The 25,834-nt window shown below is 45.8% G+C and overlaps 1 protein-coding gene across 4 annotated transcripts; it reads left to right on the top strand.

Moving 5' to 3' along the window:
• Positions 1 to 1,742: 1,742 nt before the first annotated feature.
• Positions 1,743 to 24,508, top strand: PSEN2 (presenilin 2). 4 transcript variants are annotated; one of them, XM_035111458.3, is made up of 11 exons: positions 1,743 to 1,932; positions 8,561 to 8,734; positions 10,006 to 10,238; positions 10,579 to 10,720; positions 13,891 to 13,958; positions 14,282 to 14,502; positions 16,054 to 16,152; positions 17,962 to 18,039; positions 20,221 to 20,331; positions 22,142 to 22,260; positions 23,014 to 24,508. In XM_035111458.3, the coding sequence occupies exons 2-11, from the start codon at positions 8,591 to 8,593 to the stop codon at positions 23,167 to 23,169; spliced, it is 1,371 nt and encodes a 456-aa protein (XP_034967349.1). In that variant the 5' UTR covers positions 1,743 to 1,932; positions 8,561 to 8,590; the 3' UTR covers positions 23,170 to 24,508. The 4 variants fall into 4 exon arrangements, with proteins under 4 accessions (XP_034967349.1, XP_034967352.1, XP_060128949.1 ...); XM_035111461.3 differs by having other exon boundaries at positions 1,769 to 1,932; positions 20,224 to 20,331; positions 23,014 to 24,407; XM_060272966.2 differs by lacking the exon at positions 1,743 to 1,932 and adding an exon at positions 2,036 to 2,104 and having other exon boundaries at positions 23,014 to 24,407.
• Positions 24,509 to 25,834: the final 1,326 nt, after the last annotated feature.

The following is a 25,834-nucleotide window of genomic DNA, read 5'->3' as shown; positions in this document are numbered from 1 at the left end:
CAATAATTAAGTTTCCTCCAGGGTCAGCTGCTTGGCATGTGATCTATTTAGAAAAGTAGAATGTGAAGCGAGATTCCGCCTGCAGGGTTCTTAATAGCTGCAGTTAGAAACAAAATTCTGAAATATATACGAGTATATCCCTTCTCACAGTGTGAGTAGGCACAGGAAACTGTTCAAAAAAGTCCTTAATAAAACGTAAGCTGGTAGAATAGATTGTTCCTTGGCTGGTTACATTTATTTATTGCATTTATATTCCATATTTTTTCTCCAAGCTCAGGGTGGCGTACATGGTTCTTCCCGGGGGGGGGGGGGTGTTCTGCCAGAACTTGGCAGAACTCAGATCCAGCACCTCTCAGGTGGGCACCATTGCCCACCTGATCATGGAACTCATCATGGTGAGTTCCAGCACGGGTTCTTCCTTTCCTCGTTTAACCCCCACAACAACCCTGTGCGGTGCGTCAGGCTGAGAGGCAGTGACTGGCCCAAATTCACCAAGTGAGCTTCATGGCTAGGTGGAGATTTGAACCCTGGTCATCCAGGTTCTCGGCTGGCACTACACTATAAGTTGATTTTTTTAAAAAAATTAAGACAGATAGATAAAACAGAAGTCATGCCACTGTGTAGCTGTAAGAGGGTGTGGGAAGATTAGTTTGTGAGTGAAATCTTCAACAAACTTGCAGGGGAAACTCATTGTAACTCTGTAATTTTCTTCTGAATGTGCATGTTTAGGGTTGAGCTGTTCATCTGGGGAAATAAGCGCCTGCCCAGTTTTTAAGGAGCAGTGTTTTGGCCTTGAAGGCCTCTAGATTCAAATGCAAACTCAACTTGCTGTCCTAAGCATTATTACTTGGAAGCGATAACATGCCACCAGTTCAAACTTGTCCTTAAAATACAAAATACCGGTAGAAGATACAGTAAACATGTGGCTTGCTTTTGAGTAAACATGGTTGAGATTTGCCCTGCATCACTCACAAAACTGATATCCTCACAATTAGCTTATTGCATATCTTTGGACCATACATTCAGTAACTTCGTGATTGGATGCACTACACAGCTACCTCAACAAATACATCTCTCTCAGCCACATGCATATGTTATTAATAGTGTGGTGCAATGGTCAGAGTGTTGGACCAGGCACTAGGAGATCAGGGTTCAAATCAGTCGCTGCCTTTCTGCCCAGCCTGCCTCACAGGGCTGCTGTTGAGGACATTATTATTATTATTATTAAATTATTATTATTATTATTATTATTATTATTATTATTATTATTATTATTATTATTATTATACCTCGCCCATCTGGCTGGGTTTCTCCAGCCACTCTGGGCGGCTTCCAACAGAAAATTAAAATACTGTACAATAATCTATTAAACATCAAAAGGTTCCCTAAACAAGGCTGCCTTCAGATGTCTTCTAAGGGAGCAGAACCAGGTTTTCCACCTTGAACCCCTTGGAGGAAAAGTAGAACATAAATGCAATCAACCAGCAGTGCAGATTTATAGACAGGAATTGCAGAAGGTGACAAAACTACTGCACTCCCTTCTCATGCATCCATGGCCGCGAGCCACAGATTCGGCCTCATTTCCCTACCGGGCTCCCAACGCGTTGCTGTTAAAAACACACACACACCCCAACAGAGGAAATACTGACGAGGCTTGCTTCCCATTGGTAGGTTGCCGCCCTGCCCATCTTCCTCATTGGGCAGAAGGCGGGAGGGAGGGTGGGCATTTCCTGAGCGGCAGCCGCCCGCGTCAATGAGCAGACGCGGCATTCCGAAAGCAGCCTTTCGAGAAAGAGAACGCGCCGGAGCCAATCAGGAGCGGAAGAGCCGTCGAAGGGGTTAAGGAGCCGGGCGGCCAGGTGAAGAAGTCCTGGAACTCGTGGCTTCGGGTCGCGGCAGAATCCGGCCGGCCGGGCGGCGCGACCCAGCAAGGTGAGGGTCTCGGAGGCGCGGTGCAGCGAGTGCTCTCTGTCCGGCAGCTCCCGACTTCCGGGAGTCTTTCTGCTTTTAAGGATTCCAGCCTTGGACTGAATCCGGTGCAAAGGGCTGCGGGCAGCAAAGTAAGACCGCGATGCGAGTGGGTGGGAAGAAGAGGTCGCCTTAGGTAAGAGGGGGGAAAGGGAATCTCCCAGGACTCTCTCCCTAAGGGTGGATCCCTGCTATGGGCCTTCCGTGGAGGAGTGGGGAACGCTGGAGGGAACTGTGCCCTGCAGACTTCCTCTTTACCAGGGAGTGGTAAAACATTTAAAATGCCTCCCTGCTTTGAGTATACTGTAGTTCGTGAAAGATGCCCAGCAAGCTCTTAGTGCAGGCTCTTCAGTGTGGGTGTTATTATTTCTGCCAGGCATAGGCAAACTCGGCCCTCCAGATGTTTTGGGACTACAAGTCCCATCATCCCTGACCCCTGGTCCTGTTAGCTAGGGATGATGGGAGTTGTAGTCCCAAAACATCTGGAGGGCCGAGTTTGCCTATGCCTGATTTCTGCCATCAGTAATATTTTGGGTGTTTTTGCATTGCCCTTTTAAGTGAGCACTCCCAAAATCATCGTTTTATGTTTTGTTTTCCTATCCAAGGAAAGTGAAAAGTATATTGCTGACACTTATCTGATCACAGTTATGGTACGCTATACAAAGTGTTGTCTCCAGGGTGGCATATGAGTTTAATTAATTAATAGCAACAACAACATTGAAAATGTGAGCTTAGCTACTGCTAACCTATGACCAGGGTGGGTGCTATCATTAGGCCAACTAGGCGGCTGCCTAGGGTGCAGACTTCGGAGGAGTGCAGTACTGACTTTTGAGGGGCATGTATAACTGTGCATGTATAAGCTACTCTGCTATTCAAAAAACAAAGTTGTTTATTACGAGAGTGAGCATGCACACACATAGAATACAATAAGCAATGTTAATATATAGCAAGATTTCAAGATCCTTCCTTATTTGAAAGGCAATAGCATAGCTGACAAGTTTTCCCTTTTCTTGCGAGGAAGCCTATTCAGCATAAGGGAAAATCCCTTAAAAAAAGGGATAACTTGGCAGCTATGCAATAGGTCAGTGGTAGAGCATCTGCTTTGCAGGTACTCTGATTCAGTCACCAACATCAAATGTCCAAAATCCTGGAGAGGCACTGCTAGTGAGTCTTGACTAAGGTTGGGTGACATTTGGTTTTCAACATAGTGATATATCACCAGCTAATCATCACAATATACCAATATCTCACGATGTCTGAAATAAGGATGGAACTATATAGAGGTATTGGCTGGCTTCATAGTTTTCCCCACATTGTGGTTTTTGCATAGTGCGCACACATCATGATTCTTGATACAGTCGTACCTTGGAAGTCAAACGGAATCCGTTCTGGAAGTCTGTTAGAAGCTCCTGCAGCCAGTCGGAAGCCCTGCCGGACATTCGGGTTCCAAAGAACGTTAGCAAACCGGAACACTCACTTCTGGGTTTGCGGCGTTCGGGGGCCAAAATGTCCCAAGTACCAGGGTGTTCGGGATCCAAGTTACGACTGTATATATTGCCAGGTCAAAACTTCTCAAACCAATATCAAATTATGGACTTCAAACTGGTTTCCGGCAATATATCACCCAGCCCTAGTGTTGACAGTGATGAGCTGGATCAACCAATGGTCTGACTTGGTGTAAGGCATGTTCTTTCCCACAGGGGAACATGTGGTGGGAGAGAGGTGGTTCAGCTTGTGTAGGTTGTGATGATTTCCTTGCTTGACCGTCATACTCTCATTTTCCACCTAACCTTGAGAATGTTTGCTTGGGTGTCAATCCTAACCATTTCAGGGAAAGCAAAGTACCTTTTAGAACAGTAAGTAACCTTGCTCCTGACTCTCTAAAGATTGCATTGTTCTAACCTGGCACATTGTAAACAAGATGCCTTTTTTTTTGCAATGATATGCCAGCCGGAGTTGTGGGTAAATTAGCAGCTCACAATCCCAGCTGTGGACATAGCACGAAGTAGGGCTAATAGTATGTAGATATAAAAATTTAGCAATGGTGTGCAAGAGAACTCCATTAATTGCAAGTTGTGCAAAGGTTACCCAGAACAGATTGTGTCGTTGGGATTCTGTTAATGGATTTTGTTCTTAAAATTGAAAGGTGCTACTGTTGAGGCTTTCCTGGGCGCCTGTCACCTGCCCTAGGAGGAAGCCCTTTTCCTTAATTGTGTGGGAGCAGATTGCAGGAGCTCAGTGGGGAGGAAAGGCACTCCATTCATGCTCAGAGGTACTCATTTAGTCATACGCGTTTGTGCCTTTTTAAGGATGCATAGTCAAAGATGAGAGAGGGTAACATTAAAGGAGCAGTGGAGAGAACTGCAATATATATTTTTCTGTTAAAAGTACTGGTAAGAAATGTGAGGACTGGCCCTCAAAAAGGCCTATAAAGAAAGTTGGAAGTGGAGTGCCTAACTGTGCATTCCATGCTTGTCTCACAGTTAGACCTGTTTGCCATGTGGTTAGAGAAGCTCAAGTGCTGGAAGAAAGCCCCATTGCCTGTAAATTTAAAGGACCATGTACAGTAAGTGCAAAACAGGAGCAGATTGTGTCCGCTTCTAAAATAACCACTCTGTAGATGAGCCCTTTTCTTGCTCCACTTCTGTGCTAGTGCAGCAAATCTTGTCATGTTTGTTTCAGTCAGCCTGACTCCAGTGCACCTGATAATCACAAGCCACATGGGAGCTTGTTGGTCCCCCCTTGCCAATTGCTGCTCGTCCAAACAAACGCGCAGCATCAGCAATGCGACACAACACACTTGAGCTCTCTAAGCATATGTTCTCATTTTTGTTTTCCAAAGCTGAAGAAGACACAGTGATAGAATTACAGAATTGTAAAGTTGGAAGGGAACCCAAGGCTCATCAAGTCCACCCCCCTGCAATGCAGGAATCTCAACTGAAGCATCCATGGCAGATGGCCATCCAACCTCTGCTTAGAAATCTCCAAGAAATGAGAGTCTGGCACCTTCTGAGGGAGTCAGAAAGTTATTCTTGAGGTTTAGTCAGAATCTCCTTTCTTGTAACTTGAAGCCATTAGTTTGGGTCCTACCCTCCGGAGCAGGAGAAAATAAGTTTGCTCCATCTTCCATGTGGCAGCCCTCTAGATATTTGACGATGGCTATCATATCCCCTCTCATTCTCCTCTTATCCAGGCTGGACTCCCACAACCATTTCCAGAGCCTTCTTGGTCATAAGATATTTTGAACTAGAGGGGATTCCCTTGTCCAACTTTCCGCAGTCCAACTGGAGCCAACAGTGGAACAAAAGCAAATGTGTCTGGACCTGGGAAGGCAAAACTGACTCCATTTGTGAATTTAATGTCAAGCTTCACAACCCAGAAACCAGACTTTGCCAGCTGGGTGCCTTCCCATTGTTTTGGACTACATATCCCATATATAACCCAACACGTGCTAGCTAGGGCTGATGGGAGTTGTAGTCCAAAACATCTTGAGGGCACTTACTGGCAAAGACTGCCCTAAGCCATACATTGACATGCACATTAAAGTACAGATTTGCATCGGGGTTAATACAGATCGGATTTGTATATATCAAATTATAAAACTGGCCAATAGTCAAGAGCAGCCAGTTCATACTCTCCTACAGCAGAGGAAATCTTGAGGTTGGAAACTCTTGCCGATCAACTGCAAATCACCCCAGTGTCTCCCCATCTCTTCCTTAGAGGAAGCTGAGCGTGAGTTGGGCTTATCAGGTAACAGGGAACAAGTGTAAATATTTCATTTTGCTTGGTCTTGAGATTACAACATGAAGCAAGATAACAGGTAGAACTTAGAATAGAATCTAGGTTTCCTGCTTCTCAGTAGATTTCAACCTCTGAGGCCTGGATTTCAACCTTGGGAGGCCCTGCTCAATGTTACAATTAGGCTGAACAAAATCCGTATCGAAGGATAGCATCCAGAGATTCAGAACCAGTTGCAGCACAGGTGATTTTTTTCCTTCCCTTTGTGTGAGGTGATTATTATGTTCCAAAGTGTTTTCAGAAGGCTGTTATGAAGATATAGCCACAAATCAGTTTGGGCAGGGCGGATGCTGAACCCTGTAATGGGGGGGGGGGGGAGAGGAGCGTGTATGTTGTTTCCCCACTAGCTTCCACTCTACCTTAGGCTCATAGGCCACTCAGAAGCTGGATCTAAACGCATTGGTGCAGTAGTGTGCTTCTTTCAGGAAACAAAAGGGGAATGGCATGATGGGATGAGTGTGACTGTGTATGACCGGGGTCAGCAAGGTATACTGGCCATTGGCCGGATCACTCCCATGGAGATTGTCCGTGGGCCGGAATGGTGCAGCGCGATGCCGGAAATCACGTCTGTGCATGTCCGTGATGCCAGAAATCGCTTCTGTGCATGCCCAGATGCTGAAAACCGCACCTGCGCAGAAGCGATTTTCGACGTCTGGACGTGTGCCGATGTGGTTTCTGGTATCTGCGCGTGCGCAGACGCGATTTCCGGGCTTGGTGAGTCCCCACACCACGCTGTACTGGTTTAGCGCACTGCGTGGGGGACTCGCTGAGCAGGTAGCTTGGTTCGGGGGTGGCTCGTGGGCTGGTAAAACGGTCTTCGTGGGCTGCATCCGGCCCATGGGCCACATGTTGCCAACCCCTGGTGTATGGCTCTGTCCATGCTGATGCCCTTCAGTCCTGGAGGGCATGTTACCAGTTCTTTTGTGTAGGGAAAACGTGACCGTGAAACATTCTAAAAGGCCAACTTTCTTTGCAATTTACTACTTTTCAGTGAATGAAGGTTTCCTTTCCCCAACCCTTGGTTTAAGTGTGTTTCTTTGATTGCAACTCCCCATCCGCCCCACTGCCACAGGCATATCTAGATGAGCACCAGTGGTTTTTCAGCAAAAGGATCTTGCTTTTCTCTGAGAGGCAGGTGATTGGGGAAGGGAGATTAGGTGGGTAGTAAAGGTAAAGGGACCCCTGACAGTTAAGTCCAGTCACGGATGACTCTGGGGTTGTGGCGCTCATCTTGCTTTACTGGCCAAGGGAGCCGATGTTTGTCCGCAGACAGCTTCCGGGTCATGTGGACAGCATGACTAAGCCACTTCTGGCGAAACCAGAGCAGCGCACAGAAACGGCGTTTACCTTCCTGCCGGAGCGGTACCTATTTATCTACTTGCACTGCGTGCTTTTGAACTGCTAGGTTGGCAGGAGCTGGACTGAGCAGAACTCACCCCATCATGGGGATTTGAACTGCTGACCTTCTGATCTGCAAGCCCTAGGCTCTGTGGTTTAGACCACAGCGCCACCTGCGTCCCTCTTCTAGGTGGGTAGTAGTTACCACATATTCCCCATCAAGACACTCGAAGCACATCCTGAACCTCCGGGATGTTGTCCGGCTTTCCTTTCTTCAGAAGTGCCATTAATCCTTTTCCAAACCAGTCGGTCTATCTTTGGAACTGTGGAACTCAGAATTCCTATATTCTTTTGCCTCAAGGCTTTTTCAAATTGTGTTCCACTACTCCTGCCAAAAAATGAGCACCTCTCTCTGTGTGTCTTATATTTATATGTATATATGAACTTTTAAGTGGCACAAAATACAGTTCCAGAGTGTGGATTAGTTTAGCATAAGATTCACAAGATACATGGGTGCTTCCCTGTCACAGTGCCTCTGACAATGGAAAATATAATTTGGCATTGCTAGTTCTAGCTATATCTAAAAGAGTTTTTAAATCCTTTCTATTTAGGCTGACCTCCTGTTTTAGACTTGTGATTGATGAGCTTAAATTTAAAATGTTTTTGTATTCCACTAAGTCCTAGGTCTATGGGTTAAACCACAGAGCCTAGGGCTTGCCGATCAGAAGGTCGGCGCTTCGAATCCCCGCGACAGGGTGAGCTCCCGTTGCTCGGTCCCAGCTCCTGCCAACCTAGCAGTTTGAAAGCACGTCAAAGTGCAAGTAGATAAATAGGTACCGCTCTGGCGGTAAGGTAAACGCCGTTTCCGTGTGCTGCTCTCGTTCGCCAGAAGCAGCTTTGTCATGCTGGCCACATGACCTGGAAGCTGTACGCCTGCTCCCTCGGCCAATAACGCGAGATGAGCGCCGCAACCCCAGAGTCGGTCACGACTAGACCTAATGGTCAGAGGTCCCTTTACCCTTTCCCTTAAGTCCTTAGAACAGGTTCATTAATTTTGGTGGGTCTAAGTTAATCACATTCATGAACTTCAATGGGTCTACTCTGTGTAGGACTAACATTGAATATCACCCATAGGGTGTTTTTATGTTTTACTCTGCTGAAACTTACACAGGCATCCTCTGACACATGCACCAAAAACTCTGCAGGGGTGTGTGTGTGGAACAGGGGAACCCCCACTTGTACAGGTGGAACCCCTGTGTAAGTGGGGATTCCCCTGAAGTTTTGTGCCGATGCGTATAAATTGCCTAGTTTTTCTTCGTTGTAAATTGTATTGTGCTTTGGTTATGTGTAAGTAGCCTTATGTGGGCTGTGCTCAAAATAAGTTCTTAGGTGTCATGAAATTGACTTTTTCTTGCCATTCTCCCACGGCTCAACCTTTTGTGGGTCTCTAATATAGCACTGCAAGGTTCTCTGTGAAGAAGGGAGCATGATCACCTTCATGAACAACTCAGACAGTGAGGAGGAACCCTGCAACGAGAGAACATCCTTGATGTCGGCTGAGAGCCCCCTTCTGCCTTCTTACCAAGATGACACACAAGCACCGGAATCAGGAGAGACACTCCCGCACAGGGTAGGTGTATATTCCACTTCTGGGAAGAAGGAACACTTTGTAAAACACTGATCTTGTCCTCTATGCGGGTTCTTCCTGCATATGCCTTCCTGAGTCACTTATCTGTGTGGGTTTTTTTTAAGCCTTAGAATGAGTGACTTAAGGTGGAGACGGTACAGTGGTACCTCTGGTTAAGAACTTAATTCGTTCCGGAGGTCCGTTCTTAACCTGAAACTGTTCTTAACCTGAAGCACCACTTTAGCTAATGGGGCCTCCTGCTGCCACCACACCGCCGGAGCACGATTTCTGTTTTCATCCTGAAGCAAAGTTCTTAACCTGAGGTACTATTTCTGGGTTAGCGGAGTTTGTAACCTGAAGCGTTTGTAACCCGAGGTACCACTGTATTCCTGTTAAGAGGAGCTGGGGGTTGCTCAAATTCTCTAGAACAGAGATGGTCTGGTGACCAAATGTAGCCTTCTGGACTCTCCCCAGGCCACAGCCTTCACTAGCACTACACCTTCCTTTTTTCTGGACGTGCTTTTTTCTAGCTGGAATATCACATTCCGAATGTGTACCAATTAAACTGAGCAAAAGTATCTTGCTTACCTGGAGCATCAAATTTTGTGGGGGGGGGGGGGAGGAGAGAGAACCTCTGACTGTTGCATGGCTGGAATGTAGCTTATAGTCCAAAGGTAAGAGTCCCACCTGTGTTTTGCCTATGCTTCTGCCCACTCCTGTCATGCGACACACACACACCCTCCTCAAAAGATAGCCCACTAGGGAATATGGACCTCTGTCTGAAAGAAGGTTCCTCATCCCTGTGGCAGAACATAGGCAAGCCCTGTGCACACCAAAGCCTCCAATTATTTGGGTGGGTTGTTGAATGGAGGGATTGCCGAGGGCAAGGATCACTGCCTGCTCCTTCTGTTTTCCAAGTTGTACCCTGTAGAACAGGCATAGGAAAACTCCGGCCCTCCAGATGTTTGGGACTACAATTCCCATCATTCCTAGCTAACAGGACCAGTGGTCAAGGATGATGGGAATTGTAGTCCCAACCATCTGGAGGGCTGGAGTTTGCCTATGCCTGCTGTATGTAGGACATGCTTTTTTTCTTTTTTACATTTTTGTGGGATAAATGAACTTGGGTAGGTTGGCAATTGAGCAGATGAGCAGAGTGGGATGGATGGAGGCAGGGTAACTTGGGCGGGCAACTGGTGATCCAGGTATAGGACCCTCTCGGGAGGGCAGGACCTGCCAGCTGCTAACCCCTGTTGCATGCTCTTCCTTTGTAGAAAGGGCGCCCTGGCAGCAGCGGGAGCTCCAACAAAACTGCGGATGGAAACGCGGCCGACACGGAAAGAATAGCCAGAGTGCTCGCTGCCGTGGATAGTGAGGAGGAAGAGCTGACCTTGAAATACGGAGCGAAGCATGTGATCATGCTCTTTGTGCCTGTCACGTTGTGCATGGTTGTGGTTGTTGCAACCATAAAGTCGGTGCGGTTTTACACCGAGAAGAATGGACAGCTGTAAGTAGTCCTTGTCTGACCCTGGGTAATGTGATTGCCTTTAAGGCTACATCCAAACAAGCCTCCTTTCTTTTCACTCGAGCTTTTGCTGTGACCCTTTGCTATTCCAATACGAATCTCAATCCCTACTTACTGGAAGGGTCAGCTTTGAAGGGATGCACCTTGTTTCTGCCACCTTTTCGTCAATTAGAGTTGGGGATTTGCATTGGCTTAAGTATGTTGCTGATCCGCAACACAACTTGGAGGGCTGGATTTGTGTCGATGATTGATTTGTGCCAGAGCAAAACCACTTTTTAAAAAAAGAAAAAAGAAAAAAAGACATGCTATGCTTTTCTTGCAGGATTTATACCCCATTTACGGAAGACACGCCCAACGTGGGCCAGCGTCTCTTGAACTCTGTGCTGAATACCATAATCATGATCAGTGTCATAGTAGTAATGACGATCTTCTTGGTTCTATTATACAAGTACCGTTGTTACAAGGTAAGGCGATGGCCTAAGATTTGCAAGCGATGAAAACAGACATACCATTTTAGCGGTCCTCACAATGGATCTTCTCAATTTGCCTTGTATACCTGTAAGTCAGAAACCAGTCATGTGTTTTTGCTCCTCCATTCAAGTGTATTGCTCACATTTTTATTTTTTCAAAGGCTCAGATATTTTTTTTAAAGCAGTTTAGATATATTTCTAGAGGTATCACCCATGAACAACTTACAAACTATTCCAGAACTTTTCCAGGGAGGGAAGTGTGTTGGTGATGCCATATGCCAGGGTAGCCAACAACCTTGGTGCCTAATAGATGTAGGATTTCAACTTGCATTAGCTCCAGCCAGCATGGACAGTGATTGAGGATGATGGGAGTTGTAGTCCAATAGCATGTCACCAACACCACATCTGGTATAATAAGCACTAGCCAATAGATACCTTCCACAACCAGCTTTTCTTCACTACAAACAGAAGAACATTGAAAACCTGCAGAATCATTTGATTTAGGCACTCACCTCAGGCTCTCTCTATGGTGAGAGCCCTTTCAGACTTCCCCCTTAGCTTTTATAATGTTATTTTAAGAGCCAAAGATGCATTGTGCTGTTTCCAAAATTCTGCCATGGTATTGCTGGGCAACTTCCGTGCTTAGGCTCAGAATTAATATGCTAATTATCTTTTCTGAACCAGACTTACTTCCATAAACGTGCTATTTCCAAAATTCTGCCATGATATTGCTGGGCAAGTTCCATGCTTAGGCTCAGAATTAATATGCTAATTATCTTTTCTGAACCAGACTTACTTCCATAAACATATCTTTTAACCCTGTCTGTTTATTTCCCTGTGTGGCCAGAGTTCTGAGTGAGAAGGGTTGGACTGATACTGCGCCTTGCATAGTACAATGGTGATCATGCAGTCTCAAAACTCCCCTTCCAAAAAATTAGGGATTCTCATTCCTTAACTGAAAGGACTGATAATTTGGTCATAGGCAAGAAGGGAGTCCGATTTTTATATTCAGCAACATGGAATGTATGGTCATCTAATAACTGGTAATAGTGTGGTTTTTGCTGACAACCCTACAGATATTAAGAACGTTGCAGGATACATCATTTTGTGCCTGTCCACAATATTTCAAATGGGTTTGGGTAAACAAGCCATTTCCATGGGATTAGACTGACATGGAGCTTCAAAAGAGTTTCTTCATGGCACATGAATCAATTTTTTTAAAAGGCAAAATGAAAGACCACTTCATTCCAAAATAGGTCAAGAAACTTGATTGTGTTGAAGCATGAAATTGGTCTTTTTAAAACAGGCCTGCACATTTTGTAACCCATCGAGCAAAGAGCAGCCCACCTGCCATATATGGTGGTCCACAAGGGACTTGATTAAACTGCCTGTCCTTGCTGTCTGCCTGGGATTACGAAAACAGAGCTTGGCAAGCTACAGTACATATCTGGTGGGCTCTGTCCAGCGGGGAGGTCAGAAATTGTACAGACCTCCTCTTTAAACAATCCCAAGTGCATCAAGGAAAATATCCAGCAGTTCATTATGAAGAGTGAGAAGTTGGGAGATGGCAAGTCTTCAGAAGACACCAAAGAGTGCTTGCGCAACAGCTTTCTCTCTCTCTCTAAAAGGAGACTGTGACCAGTTGTTCATCTGGTTTATTAGTTATTTTGGATGACCTCCCAAGAACTTAATAAAGCTCAGGCACTTTATCAAAGAGAAGGTAATTGAATGTTGTAAGGATTTAATGAAAGAACAGGAAGAAGCACTTGAAGAAAGCACAAGCGCCTCTTTAGGTAATACATAGCAAATGCATCCCTTCGCAAAGAGTTGTGTTTAAACAGTATCTGGGCGATCCCTGCAGGCTTCCTAAATCGCAGTAAATTCATATAATAGGAGGTTGATGTAGGCTAGTACAGGCATGGGGAACCTGCGGCCATCCAAATGGGCAAATTTCAAAAGAGAAGGGATCAGATCACCAAGAGAGGTTGCCACCTAGTTTCTATGAATCAGTTTGTTTGTTCTGTGTCCCCTGAACCGATAGGCCAAATAGCGCGTGTCACTTTCAGGCCACATGCTGAGAAGGCAAGGAAGAAGACGGGGAAGGGCTTGGGACCGTTAACTCCAGTGGAGAGAAGAAACCAGTGGAGTGTGTGGGAGAAAAGTGCAAGCCAAGTATAAAATGATGACACTGGCACCCAAGCAAGGAGCACACCAGGGTGCCTCTGAACTGAAGAGAATGTGGTCCAAAGATTCCTGGGACCTGTAATATGGAGATCTCGTGACAAGTACTTTGGAGCAGAAAGATTGGAAACCTTTTGTCCCTGTGGTCCTCACAGATGTTGTTGGACTCCAACTCCCATCAGCCCCAGCCAGTGGTCAGGCATGATGGGACTTACAGTTGAACACAATTTGGGGAGCCACAGGTTCCCCATCCCTGAGCAAGACATTGAAAAACCTCATGAATATACACTGACCTTTCACATTTTTGAGCTTTGCTCAAAGTCACTCTGAGCCAAAAGGTTACTATTCCCACACAATCCAGGACTTTCTAGTTTCATCTTTCCGTTTCTTGCACTTCCTGATTGCTGCATCAGAAATGTTTCCGTAAAGCAAATGTGCCTTAAAGCCTGATGGATGGTAGGTGCATCTGTTTCATTGCTCTTGATGATGTCAAGGAAGCCCTGGAAAGAGGAGGAACAAAACACCTCAAGAGGGAAGCCGCATGTTCAAAGTCTTTGGCACACAGGTCTAAGCCATGGTGTGCTTTAACCATGGTTTGTCCAAAGCCTATTTTGTTTTCCAGCTGCTCTTGGCTTGGTGTTTCTGTGGTGTTGCAAGTGTTTGGGATAGGGTGGCTAAATGAACCATGGTTGTTGGGTTCAGGCTGTACTTTGTTCAAGCCATGGTTCAATAGACACCCAAAAAAGCAATGGCTTCACATCATAGTTTGATGCTAATAAACAAAACGCTTTGGGTTGGATTCAGAAATTCAGACAAACCACACTTTGCCAAAACAAGCCATGGCTTCATGTTACAGTATATGCAAACCAAGCAATAGCCTGAAAAACAAGCAGTATGGTTAAAAAACTAGCTGAGGAGAGGGGCACTTCTTTTATATATCTGTGCAAAGCAACCACATGTACCACTGTCTTCTGTTTTAACAGTTCATTCATGGCTGGCTCATTCTCTCATCTCTGATGCTGCTGTTCCTCTTCACCTACATCTACCTTGGGTAAGTGTGAGTAAGTGGTTGATCCTTAGCAACTCAGCAGGGCTAGACAGAAGGTAGAGACCAGCCAATGACTGTGTCAGTAAATTAGCATGCGTTTCTGACTTCCGAGTGTTTGATAATAACAAAAAGATCTGTTTTACATCAGGGCAAAATCCTCATTGCATTGTTTGTCATGTTGTCTTCTAGTGGTTACGGTACTTTGCGAGCCACCCAGAGTGGCTGGGGCAACTCAGTCTCAGGTGGGCAGGGTACAAATAACAACATCATTATTCTTGTTGTTACTTGTTTCCTTGACTAAACTTCTTTTTCGTTTTGTTCTGCAGTGAAGTGCTAAAGACCTACAATGTGGCCATGGATTATCCCACTCTGTTCTTCTTCATTTGGAATTTTGGAGCCGTTGGGATGATTTGCATCCACTGGAAGGGGCCCTTGCACCTCCAGCAAGCCTATCTCATAATGATCAGTGCCTTGATGGCTTTAGTCTTCATTAAGTATCTGCCTGAGTGGTCAGCCTGGGTCATTCTGGGAGGCATATCGGTTTACGGTACGTCTGTAATGGAAGAGATTTCTGGGTAATGGAAGAGATTTCAGGGTGATCATTTTCCGTTTCTATTCTTCATCACATTCTTTAGCTAGGAAAAGGAAACTCATAGGAGCTAGCCTAAATCGGTGTTTGTACCAGCAATATTTCGTAGTCAGCTAGTGGCCCCTTTTCCATCACAGTGTTTTTCAGGAGGATGGCTGAGAGAGGAACCCTCGGGAACCTGGCTTGTATCGAGTCGCATAGTCCTGTCCACACTGATTAGCAGGGGCTTTCCAGGATTCAACAGGGGACATTCGCTTTTGCATGCACAGCGAATTTGCACCTGGATGACAATAAAATAATTGATAAGTTGTTTTTGTCCTTTTAATGGGCCCGAGATCTCCTCCTTGACACATCAGCTTCCTCTGCAAGCATTGTAGAAGGCTTCCTAGAAAGAAAGCTGGAAAAATATCATAAAGATCGGTGCAGGGATTAGGGAATCATGATGAATGGAAGAAGTTGGGAAGCTCTGTTTATGTTTTTGACACAAACTGTCAACAGATAACATTCCTTCTATATCCCTCCCCTGTAACGTTCTGTGAATGGAAGTAAAGAGGAGAGACCCATCACTTTTTTGTTGTCTATTGAACCATGGTTTGATCCAAGTATAGTTAGAGTTATGCCTGAACCCAACAACCATAGTTCATGTGGCCACCCTACACCTACTTTTTAAGTGTAGGTTTATCAGTGACAAAACTACTCCCCCTTCTCTCCCTCTCCCCTCCCTGTTTTTTATCTACACACAGTCTGTGTGTCTCTGAATCGGTCCCAAAGGTTTGAGAAGGATCCAAGTTGCTTTAGGCTGTTTTGGAGGACACCCACTTCACTCTGGACAAGGGTTGAATCTCTGAAAGACCCAGTTTCAGATTCATCTGAACCAAATGCTAGCTCCTCACCCTCTGGTTCCTTCCCATGCCTTGAGGTTGTTGCCCAAGGTCCCTTTTTCAAATTCTCCCAACCAATGAGGTTTGGACAGTGGCCATGTATGTAAGCACCTCTTCAGCATTGGCCCTGTGTCTGCAAGAGGTCTTCCTAGACAGGCCCGCCTGATATCTACCTTAAGTGTCTGTCTGGCACTAGGTAAAGATCTCTTTTGTTTTCCCAGGACTTGCAATTTATTTGGTGGGGTAGCACTGCAGTAGCTCTGATAATTTTTATTTCTCTGTTCTGATTCAATGCCATGGAGTTGCGTTCCCCTGCTTTCTATTTTTCAAAGTTTTTTTATAGCTGTGTGTTTTTAATTTGCTGCTCATGATTTGATTTTTGATTATTTTATCTTGTAAGCTGCCAAGAGGGCATATCTATAAATAGAACAACTCCTTACACTGCAGTGACTGAAATACGTCTGCCATGCATACTTAAAAAAAAAAAAAAGTAGGAAAAAATGACCTGCTAAATGGCAGGAAAATGAAATACTTATGAAGTGATTTGGGATCAAATTGATTTCTCTCTCTCTCTCTCTCTCTCTCTCTCTCTCTCTCTCTCTCTCTCTCTCTCTCTCTCCCTTTCCAGACTTGGTGGCTGTCTTATGCCCAAAGGGGCCGCTCAGGATGTTAGTGGAAACAGCGCAAGAGAGAAATGAGCCCATATTTCCGGCACTTATTTATTCGTGTGAGTAAAACAGAGGGGGTGTAGGGGCGTCCATTGCAGAATATATCCTGCAGTGTAGCAACATTGACTCAGGACCGCAATACCTCAAGGACCGCCTCTTTCCATATGAACCTACCCGGACCCTGAGATCATCTTCTGAGGTCCTTCTTTGTGTGCCTCCTCCTCAGGAGGTGCAGAGGGTGGCAACACAAGAACAGGCCTTCTCTGCAGTGGCTCCCCATCTATGGAATGCTCTCCCCAGGGAAGTTCGCCTGGCGCCTTCATTATACACCTTTCAGCTGCAGGCAAAAACGTTCCTTTTTAACCAGGACTTTGGTTGACTTGATTGACACCCTTTGCCCTTTTAAAATGTGGCTCTTGGGGGGGTGTTATTGGGTTGTTTTTTTAATTTTGATTATATATATACTGTATTGTGGTTTTTATGTTGATCTTTTCTGTGAACCACCCTGAGACCTCCAGGTAGGCTATAGGGCGGTATATAAATTCAAACAACAGCAACAACAACAACATCCAATACAGGAAACATTTGATCCTCCAGATATTCCTGAACTACAGTGCCCATTAGCTCCACCAAGCTAATGGCCAGGGTGATGGGTGTTGTATTTTAGCAACATCTGCTGGGCCAAAGCATACCTGCCAAGTTCCTTTCTGAAAAATAAGGGACCTGACCGGAAGTAGCATACCAGAAGTAGCGCGGCGGCCATTTTGGAACTGGGCGGAGCATGCTCAGAAGTGACTTTTGATGCTGCTGTGCCCAGTTCCAAAATGGTCGCTGCACCAGAAGTCGTGCTGCAGCCATTTTGGAAGTGGGCATAGCAGCATCAAAAGTCGCTTCTGAGCATGCTCCGCCCAGTTCCAAAATGGCCACCGTGCCAGAATAAACCAGGAAAAAACAAAAAAATCTGTTTTTTTGGCTGGGGACAGCTGGAAAAACGGGGGTTTCCTGGGGAAAACGGGAGACTTGGCAGCTATGGGCCAAAGGTTCCCCACACTTGCTATAAAGAGCCTGGAACTGAGAATGTGAAGTACAGCTGTTTGATGAACAGGACACAGCTGTGGGCAGCCTGAGGTAGTTCCAACAGACCTTGACACTTGCACATAAAAGCAAGCCCTGACGAGGGTGGCAAGCTTGCAGCTGCCACCAAAAAGGTGACACTTTCTCGGTTCCCTGGTTTGCACATAATGGGGGGAAATTGGCCTAATGTATGCTGTGGTCTTTGTGCTTCAGCTGTTGCAAAAATGGTCCTGTTTCTCATCCGTAGCTTCATAAACCATGGTTTGTTTTGCTAAAAAGCTTCATAAATGGAATTGCTCAGCTTATGAAGCTCTGGATAGTTGTCCAAACACAGCCAGCAGAAGTTCTGCTTCAAAATGAAAAATCTGTTTTGGCTTAACAAAACTTTGTGTTTCTTTAGTTTGGAGAATTTTTTGAATAACAAACTGATGGATTGGGCAAAATAGTTCCCAGTGCACGCAATCTATGTACAGTGGTCCCTTGGTCCCTGAACGGCTTAGATGTCAAACAAATTGGCTCCCGAACACTGCAAACCTGGAAGTAAGTGTTCCTGTTTGCAAATGTTTTTGGAAGCCAAACGTCCGACGCGACTTCCGCTTGAATGCAGGAAGCTCCTGCAGCCAATCAGAAGCCACGCCTTGGTTTACGAATGGTTTCGGGAGTCAAACGGACTTCCTGAACTGATTAAGTTCAAGAACCAAACTACCACTGTACTGATGGGTAAGTCTAACTACCTGCAATGCATTGTGGAATATGGAGCTTAGTCATTTATTATTTTCCTTTCTGCTCTATAGCTACTATGATGTGGACTGTGGGAATGGCAAAACAAGACATTGCACGAAGGAGGTCTTCTGAAGCGACACGGAATCAAGGTGACCTATGCATTCTCTGTTTTGTTTTATTTTTAAGTCTTCATCCTATATAATAATGTCCAAGTTGTCCCTGCGTCCAACCCGTGTGTCCCTGGGTCACTGCGCATGTCCCCCAGGGACACAGGGATTGGACAGCAGAGACAACCAGGGACACAGGGATTGGACGCGCGCGCTCTCCCCACCCCCCCACCCCTCTGCCAACCGCTGCTCCCGGCCGGACAAGCACCTCACTGCAGTTGCGCTAAAGCGTGAGGAGGAGAAGGCTGCTTTCCCCCCCTCCTACCCTCCCCGGCCACCGGCGACTAGCAGCAAGTCCCCCCACCCCTCTGCCTACCATTTCGTCGGTGGAACTGCCTCCGTCAAGGGACGGTGCCCCCACCCACCCACTCAGCCAGCCCAGCCGCCCAACACCATGCGCTCCTCGGGACGCAGATCGCTGTGCCTCTGACAAAGCCGTCTTGAAGGCAGGGAGGGTCGCCGTGGATGTAGTCGGGATGGTGCCGCCGCCCGCCGGGTTCACAATGGGGCGAAAGCGGGTGACTGCTCCTGGGAAAGTCAGCGTCTCAGGGTGTGAAGGAGGGAGGGAGGCTCATCCCCCCAAGACAAAACAAACTTCGCTGTCGTACTGGAGGTGGGGGAAGAGAGACACCTTTCTCCCATGAGCGCGGCTCCCCTCAAGTGCAGAAAAGATACCCGCTCCGTTGCCACCGTCCCAGAAAGCCCCCGTTTGCCTTTGTAATTGTTATCGCCACTCATTATGGTAGTACCTTACAGTATTTGTCTCAAGCCTCACACACTGACGAGGTGTGGAAGCCCCGCCTAGGAGCAGGCAGGACCCTGCCCGCTTCTCCCCGCCCAACCCTCTCTTGATTTCAACCTCCCAACCAGCACCCGCGCGCGCACGCTCCCGTGTCCTGCTCCGAGATTTCAAGTAAGGATTCAGTGAGATGGGTTACGGAGCAGCGTGCGCGCCTGCGCGGAAACACCGATTCCCTCCGCTCTCACTCTTCCCCCAACCAGCAGCCGCGCGCGCACGCTCTCACATATCCTCTAGCGCCCGTTTTCTAAACGGGCTGAACAACACTAGTTTGCTTATAAACAGCATATGAATTCATTCTGAAATATCTTGTTAGTTGGCAAAAACAGTGGGTGTACTTTGCTGACTGAGACTCCGACGATACACAGTGGGGCTACTTTCGAAATTAGACTTCCTAAACTTCAGTGAAATAGTTAACACTGGCCATGAAAGGAGGGCCACCTTTTACAACTTGTGTGTGAGTGAGAATCTCCCAAGATTTTTCTCAGACCCAGATCTATTTGGCAAGTACTGAGATCTGCGGATGAATCCCTGATTCTATTCCAAATGTTCCGGATGCTAGGATGCTTTCCACTAGGAGTAGGGTTTGCTACTGTTGTGCTTGGTTCCCCCCCCCCATAAAAACAACCTGTAGTCCCCTTTTTCTTTTCAAATGCTATTTCATCAAGTCTTTGCGGAGTTGATGTACCGTATTGGCCTGAATATAAGCCGCACTTTCCCCCCAAATTCTGACCGTGAAAACTTAAAGTACAGCTTATATTCATGACCTTACAGTATGCAGCCAGGTGAGTGGGGCAAAGAGTGCCAGAAACATGGTGAAGCAGCGCCCACCCCGCGTGTAGTTCCCTGTCCTCTCCCCCAAGGCTGGGAAGGGAGAGAGCGAGGAAGGGGAAGGGCCATTGGCAACACAGCGCAGCAGCCCCCCCCCCCCAGTATGTAGCCAGGAGCAGTGAGGAATGGAGCGGCTTATATTTGGGTATTTTTTAAAAAAATTCTCAACCCCCCCTCCCGAATTTTAAAGCCTTATTGGCCTTATATTTGGGCCAATGCGGTATTAAGGCTGCTTCTTCTTCCAGCCTTCATCGATTTGCTTTCATTGATATAATTCTGGTATGTCTGTGTTTAGGATACTTTCATTATTCTTGGCTTCACTTTGTGCTGTGAACTGCTTCATCAAATTAAGATGGGGAAAAGTGGTATATAAATATTGTATGGAAATCCTTGCCTGGAAATGTTTTGACATATACGGACTCTTTCTTACAACCGTCTGTAGAAGACTCCCAGCTTATAAGATGTGCTTGTGTGCCTATATCTCCAATAATTGTATGTACTGAATTTTTGCGGGTGGCTTTTGGTCTTCTCAGCAGAAGGAGCACGGAACCATGATGACGGTTCTTACCCTGAGCCAGCCGATACTGACATGAGGAATTCAAGAACAGACCATCCGATCGATCCTCCCTTAGAGGAGGAGGAAAGTAAGTTGAGACCCTTTTATGGCCACTTTGCTGGTATTTATACGAAATACGAACTTGGACATTCTCTTCACCAGCTTGGTGTCTTCCACATGTGTCTGGCTGGTGCTGATGGGAGTTGTAGTTAGAAACATCTGGAGGGCACAAGGTTGGTGAAGCCTGCTCTAGTATCTTTAAAATATAGGAAGCTCCTTTCAGATTGAGTCCATCGGTCCCTATAGCCAAATGCCACCCTCTGGCTAGAAGCAGCTTCCAAAGGCTTCAGGTTGGAGGTCTTTACTAGCCTATATTATGTGAAAGCTTTCAAATAGAGATACCAGCTGCTTAACATGAGATCTTGTACCCAAAGCAGCTCTACTCTCTTTGGCCCTTTTGTACTAATTTATGCCAAGTTACATGCCATGAATTGGAATGGAAAGGTTTGGGGCTATGGCAGAGTTCTTAACATCTCCCTGGCATTTTTGAGTGTCAGTTTCTGCATCAGCTGATAGAGGATCATTTGGTGATGAAGCTTATATCTGGGGGGTGGAGGGGTTTGCTTTTGTGTGTGTGTGTGTGCACGCGCGCGCTTTGAAGGATTTTTGTATTGTGTGCTTTTAGAAGTGAATTTGAGAGTTTGTGAAAAATGTCTAGGAAATTAAATTAAAATTATTCCTGGGAGGAGTCTTGGAATACATCTGCATTCCAATGCATTCCAGTGCTTTTTCCACAATAGTCCTGTGTCCTGGAAATGCTATGGTTACAAATCATTTGCTTTGTCAGTACAGATGGTGATGTTCAGTTAGGATTCACATGAGGCAATGGCCCCAAGGCTTCCCCTAATGATTTGTGTGGACATTATGTATGCCTGACCATGAACTGGATCAGATACAGATTCAAAACTTTGGAGAATTAAAATCCACACTTCACACACACACACACACACACTACACACAGTCTGGAGTGAGTCTCCAGAACCCACCTTTAAAGCAGAAGGAAAATTGTAGGAAAATACCTTTTCTCTTGAGAAGTATCTCTCTTGCATGGCCACTAACTGCATTCCTTTGTATGTCTTCTCAGAAGGAAGCCCTACCGAGTTTAGCAAGACTTACTCCAGTGTAAATGCGTGTAGGATTGAAGTTCTGTAAAACAATCTTCCATTGCTTGCTATGAACTCTCCCTCGTGGCATCCAGTTTCTTGCTTTAGCAAAAGCTAAAGAGCAATGTCCTACAGACATGCAGAAAAATGCACCCTACTTTTTTAAAAAAATTACCCTTGATGATGCTGGCACAGATCTGAAATGGATTTAAAGCAGGTGTAGGAAACCTAAGGCCCGTGGGCCGGATGCGGCCCAATCGCCTTCTCAATCTGGCCCGCGGATGGTCCGGGAATCAGCGTGTTTTTACATGAGTAGAATGTGTCCTTATATTTAAAATGCATCTCTGGGTTGTTTGTGGGGCCTGCCTGGTGTTTTTACATGAGTAGAATCTGTGCTTTTATATAAAATGTATCTCTGGGTTATTTGTGGGGCATAGGAATTCGTTCACCACCACCACCCAAAAAATAATCTGGCCCACCACATGGTCTGAGGGACGGTGGACCGGCCCATGGCTGAAAAAGGTTGCTGACCCCTGATGTAAAGTATAAGAAACTTGATCCAGTTTCTCTAGATCAGCGTTCTCTTTCCCCACCCACTAGAGAGCTGCAAATGCCATGATGATTTTGGCCCCGATAACAGTGGAGAATGGTTGGTGATAACGGCACTGCATTTCTTGTCAGAATAGCAATTCCATAGAGTTGACGGAATCCGTTCTTTCCCTCCCTTCTAAACAGGAGGCGTCAAATTGGGCCTTGGGGACTTCATATTCTACAGTGTACTTGTGGGCAAAGCAGCCGCCACTGCTAGCGGTGACTGGAATACAACTCTGGCTTGTTTCGTAGCCATCCTGATAGTAAGTGAAAACGATAGGTTATGTCTTGATGTTATGCCATAAAGCCAGGCTAGCTGAATCGATTTCAGCTGCGGAAGATGCCTGCCCACACGGGGTCCATCCCCTAAAAGGTGAGAACTCGCCCCACAAGAACTCGGCCATGTTGGCTGGGGTTGATGGGAGTTTGGAGTCAGACAACACCTGGAGGGTGCTAGGTTGGCGATGGTCGATTGATTGATTGATTGATTATATTTCTATGCCGCTTTTTATTCAAATAAATCCCAAAGCGACTTACAAACAAAAGATAAAAATAGCATTACGGAACATCACAAATACAGCATAAATCGTATAAAATACATAACAAATCATCAGTGAAACGATCACAAATCCTAATTAAAACAATTCCCATCTGTGTAACTCTATTAACAAAACAACTAAATGAAAAGCTAAACATCACAGTTACACCAAAAATCATAGGATTCGCAAAACGCGACAGTATTCATACCTATAAAACAATATTAACAACATTAACAAAATAGCAGCAAAACAAAGAAAGACCTGTTGAATTTGTACATAGACCTCCGGGTATAGAGCGGTGTATAAATTGAATAGATAATAAAATAGTAATAAAATATGTGTGTTGGGATTTTGACCTTAGTCTTTTAAGATGCTGCAAAACACTTACAGTATTTTATCTATTGGTTTTTTAATCTCTTAAGGGGGGGAATAACCCGGCCTTCTTCTGAGTAACGTTTTTCTCCTCCTCCTCCTTAGGGCCTGTGTTTAACTCTTTTGCTGCTGGCAGTATTCAAGAAAGCGTTACCTGCCCTCCCCATCTCCATCACCTTTGGCTTGATCTTCTACTTCTCAACAGATTACCTTGTGCAGCCTTTCATGGACACCCTTGCAGCCCATCAGCTATATATTTGAAAAAAGCAAACCAACTAGTGGTGATCTCCTCTGGAGTCTTTTGCTGTGCAACAGGACATTTTCCGATAGATATGGTTTTTACACTTAGTGCCATATATTTTTCAGGAATCCCAGTAATACACATGTGGGAGTCTCTCCTGAGACTCAGTAGCCCAGGGCCTTTGATTTCTGATGTGAACAATTTGACTGGGAGCAGGACACGCACAGCCTGATCCTATCTGTGTTTACTACTGATCTCAGTTGGACTTGCTCCCAAGTCAGCTTGCATAGCATTGCGATAACCCTGAGACGCCTGGCCTCCTGCTTTAGTTTAGCGTGTAAATGAATGTGAAAATGCATTGGTTATATTAGCCCAAGGTGAAACAAAATTCCTCTCCCAGGAGGTGAGCAGATGATGAATGTGTGAGATTCCAGTTTGCCAGAGATGTTGCAATCGTAGCGAAGAATAATCATGGTTTTGACGTACTGCTGCGCCAGCATGCTTCCACTGGCGTAACAGGGCTTCTGTTTCCTCTCTTCCCACCAGGTATCTCCAAAATCTGCGCCAGCCCCCCACAGCTGATTTTGAGGGTGAGCAGGGGGTGGTCTGGATGGAAGTTCAGTTTCATGTGCTGCAGTCCCCATGCCCCTACAGAGCTGCAATAGTACAGTATGCTTTAAAAAAAATACTATAAAGCAATAGAATAAATGAGATTTTTTTCTGAAAGGGTATTAGATATGTTAGCCCACGGTGAGAAAAATAATTCCTCGGCTGGGAGGTGAGTAGCTGGCAAATTTAAGATTCCTGCTTACACTACAAATTTGCAAAAAATGAGTAATTATAATGGTGGTGGTTGTGCAGTCTGTGAAAATGCTCCTTTAAAATAGGCATACAGCTAAAGTGCAGGGGTTGTGTGGAGGCAGAGCTGCACATGACTAATATGTAGCAGGTTTCCAAATCTCTTGTTTTTTCTTTAATTGCAGCCGTGGGGGGTTGGAGGCCCAACTGGAATTGCGAGAGAGGGGGGTGGGGAGGGAAGGTTTATCCTTTCCGCCCCCGGCCATGATCATGACAAAATTCAAGGGCTCCATGCGGCTATAAGGGTTAAGAAAATAATCCCATTGGCACCAATGGGACCTCCTCTTCCTCCTCCTTCCTGCTAACCCTCCCAGCCGTGCCAGGGGTATTTCATGGATTTGTTAGCAAAAATGTATGTGCCGCTGGATTGTAATAAAACCTTTGAGTGGTTTACAAGAAATATTAAGGTGATCAGTGAAAAGCATTTAGTAATAATTAAAACGAACCGTAAAGAGAGATTAAAACGAACCGTAAAGAGAAATTAAAACAAATCAACACCTACATGTGTAGATAGACTTGCCCAAACGAAAAAGTTTTAAGCGTGAAAAAGTGTGCAGCAAATGCACCCGCCTGATGTCAACAGGCAGGGAGTTCCAAAGTTGTTGTGTGATACTCAAATAGCAGTTTTTTTACAGTTGTGATGCCTGTAACAGTGCAGAGTCCATAGACTGAAGTGGTCGAATGGGCACCTACAGGGTGAAGTGATCGCATGAGTAAACTGGCCCCAAGCCATTAAGGGCTTCATATACAAGTAGTTAAACCTTGAACTCGGCCTGGTGAAAAGGCCCTCCCCAGCAATGACTTTTTCAGGAAAGTCATTGCTGGGGAGGAAAAGGAGAAATCTAATAGCCCCGCTTCTCATGCTACCACCCCAATAATTGTTGGGACTCCCGCACACCTGTCGCTAAAGAAAAGCCAGGGACTCCATTCAATGTGTGGTTTAGCCGCAGGAATGAAGCCAGAGTGCATGCAGGGCTTCTTCAGCTTTGCCACCAAAGCCCTTCCAAGGGAAGGAAGCAAGTGGATCTTAATAGATAACGACCTGCTTGCTTGCATGGGAGTTTCCACACACCCCTGCGGGACACAGCAAGAAGTGCAGGAAGCAAGAAGCACAATGGATGCTTGGCCTGTCTTGCCCTCTTCTCAACTGAGCTGCCTGGGGAAATTGGTGCTGGTTGGGATGGGGCTACCACCCAGATGTGCTGAGCACGTAAGTGTGGTGACACACACACACACACACACACACACACACACACACACACAATCAAAATCTTTGTAAGACCCAATGGTTTTTGTAGCACTGATCAATGTGAGCAAGCGGATCAAAAATAAAAATTGAGCTGTAGGGCCTTCAGTGGCAATAGGGAGCCCGTGGCCCTCCAAATATTGTTGGGATGCCAGCTCCCATCATTCCTAACCGTTGGCCAAGCTGGCTGGGACGCATGGGAACTGGGAGTCCATTCAATATCTGGAGGGGACCACCAGTACAGCATACTTTTAGATCCTCTAGCAGAGGACCCAACTTTAAGTGGAGGCTAGTTGTAAAGAATGGGGTTAGTTACCCTGTTGCCTCCCTCATACGTGAATTGACAATCAGGCCCAAAAGCAGCCCACATACAGCCTCTTGCTTTGCACTGTTCAGGAATGATTTGGGGAGAAGCCATTGATTGAGGCCAGGCAAACTTCTTTCGGCTGTGTGGGGTGTGTGTTAAATGACTAACTTGGAAATGCTATGAAAATATTTAATGTAAGAGTGAACTATTTGAGGAATAATGTTTGTACCAAAACACGGGGATGAGATTTTAATCTGGTGTGCACATTAATCTA

This window comes from Zootoca vivipara, chromosome 3, assembly GCF_965207765.1.
Source record: "Zootoca vivipara chromosome 3, rZooViv2.hap1.1, whole genome shotgun sequence".
NCBI classification, from domain to species: Eukaryota; Metazoa; Chordata; class Lepidosauria; order Squamata; family Lacertidae; genus Zootoca; species Zootoca vivipara.
This window is presented reverse-complemented; position numbering and strand designations above follow the sequence as displayed.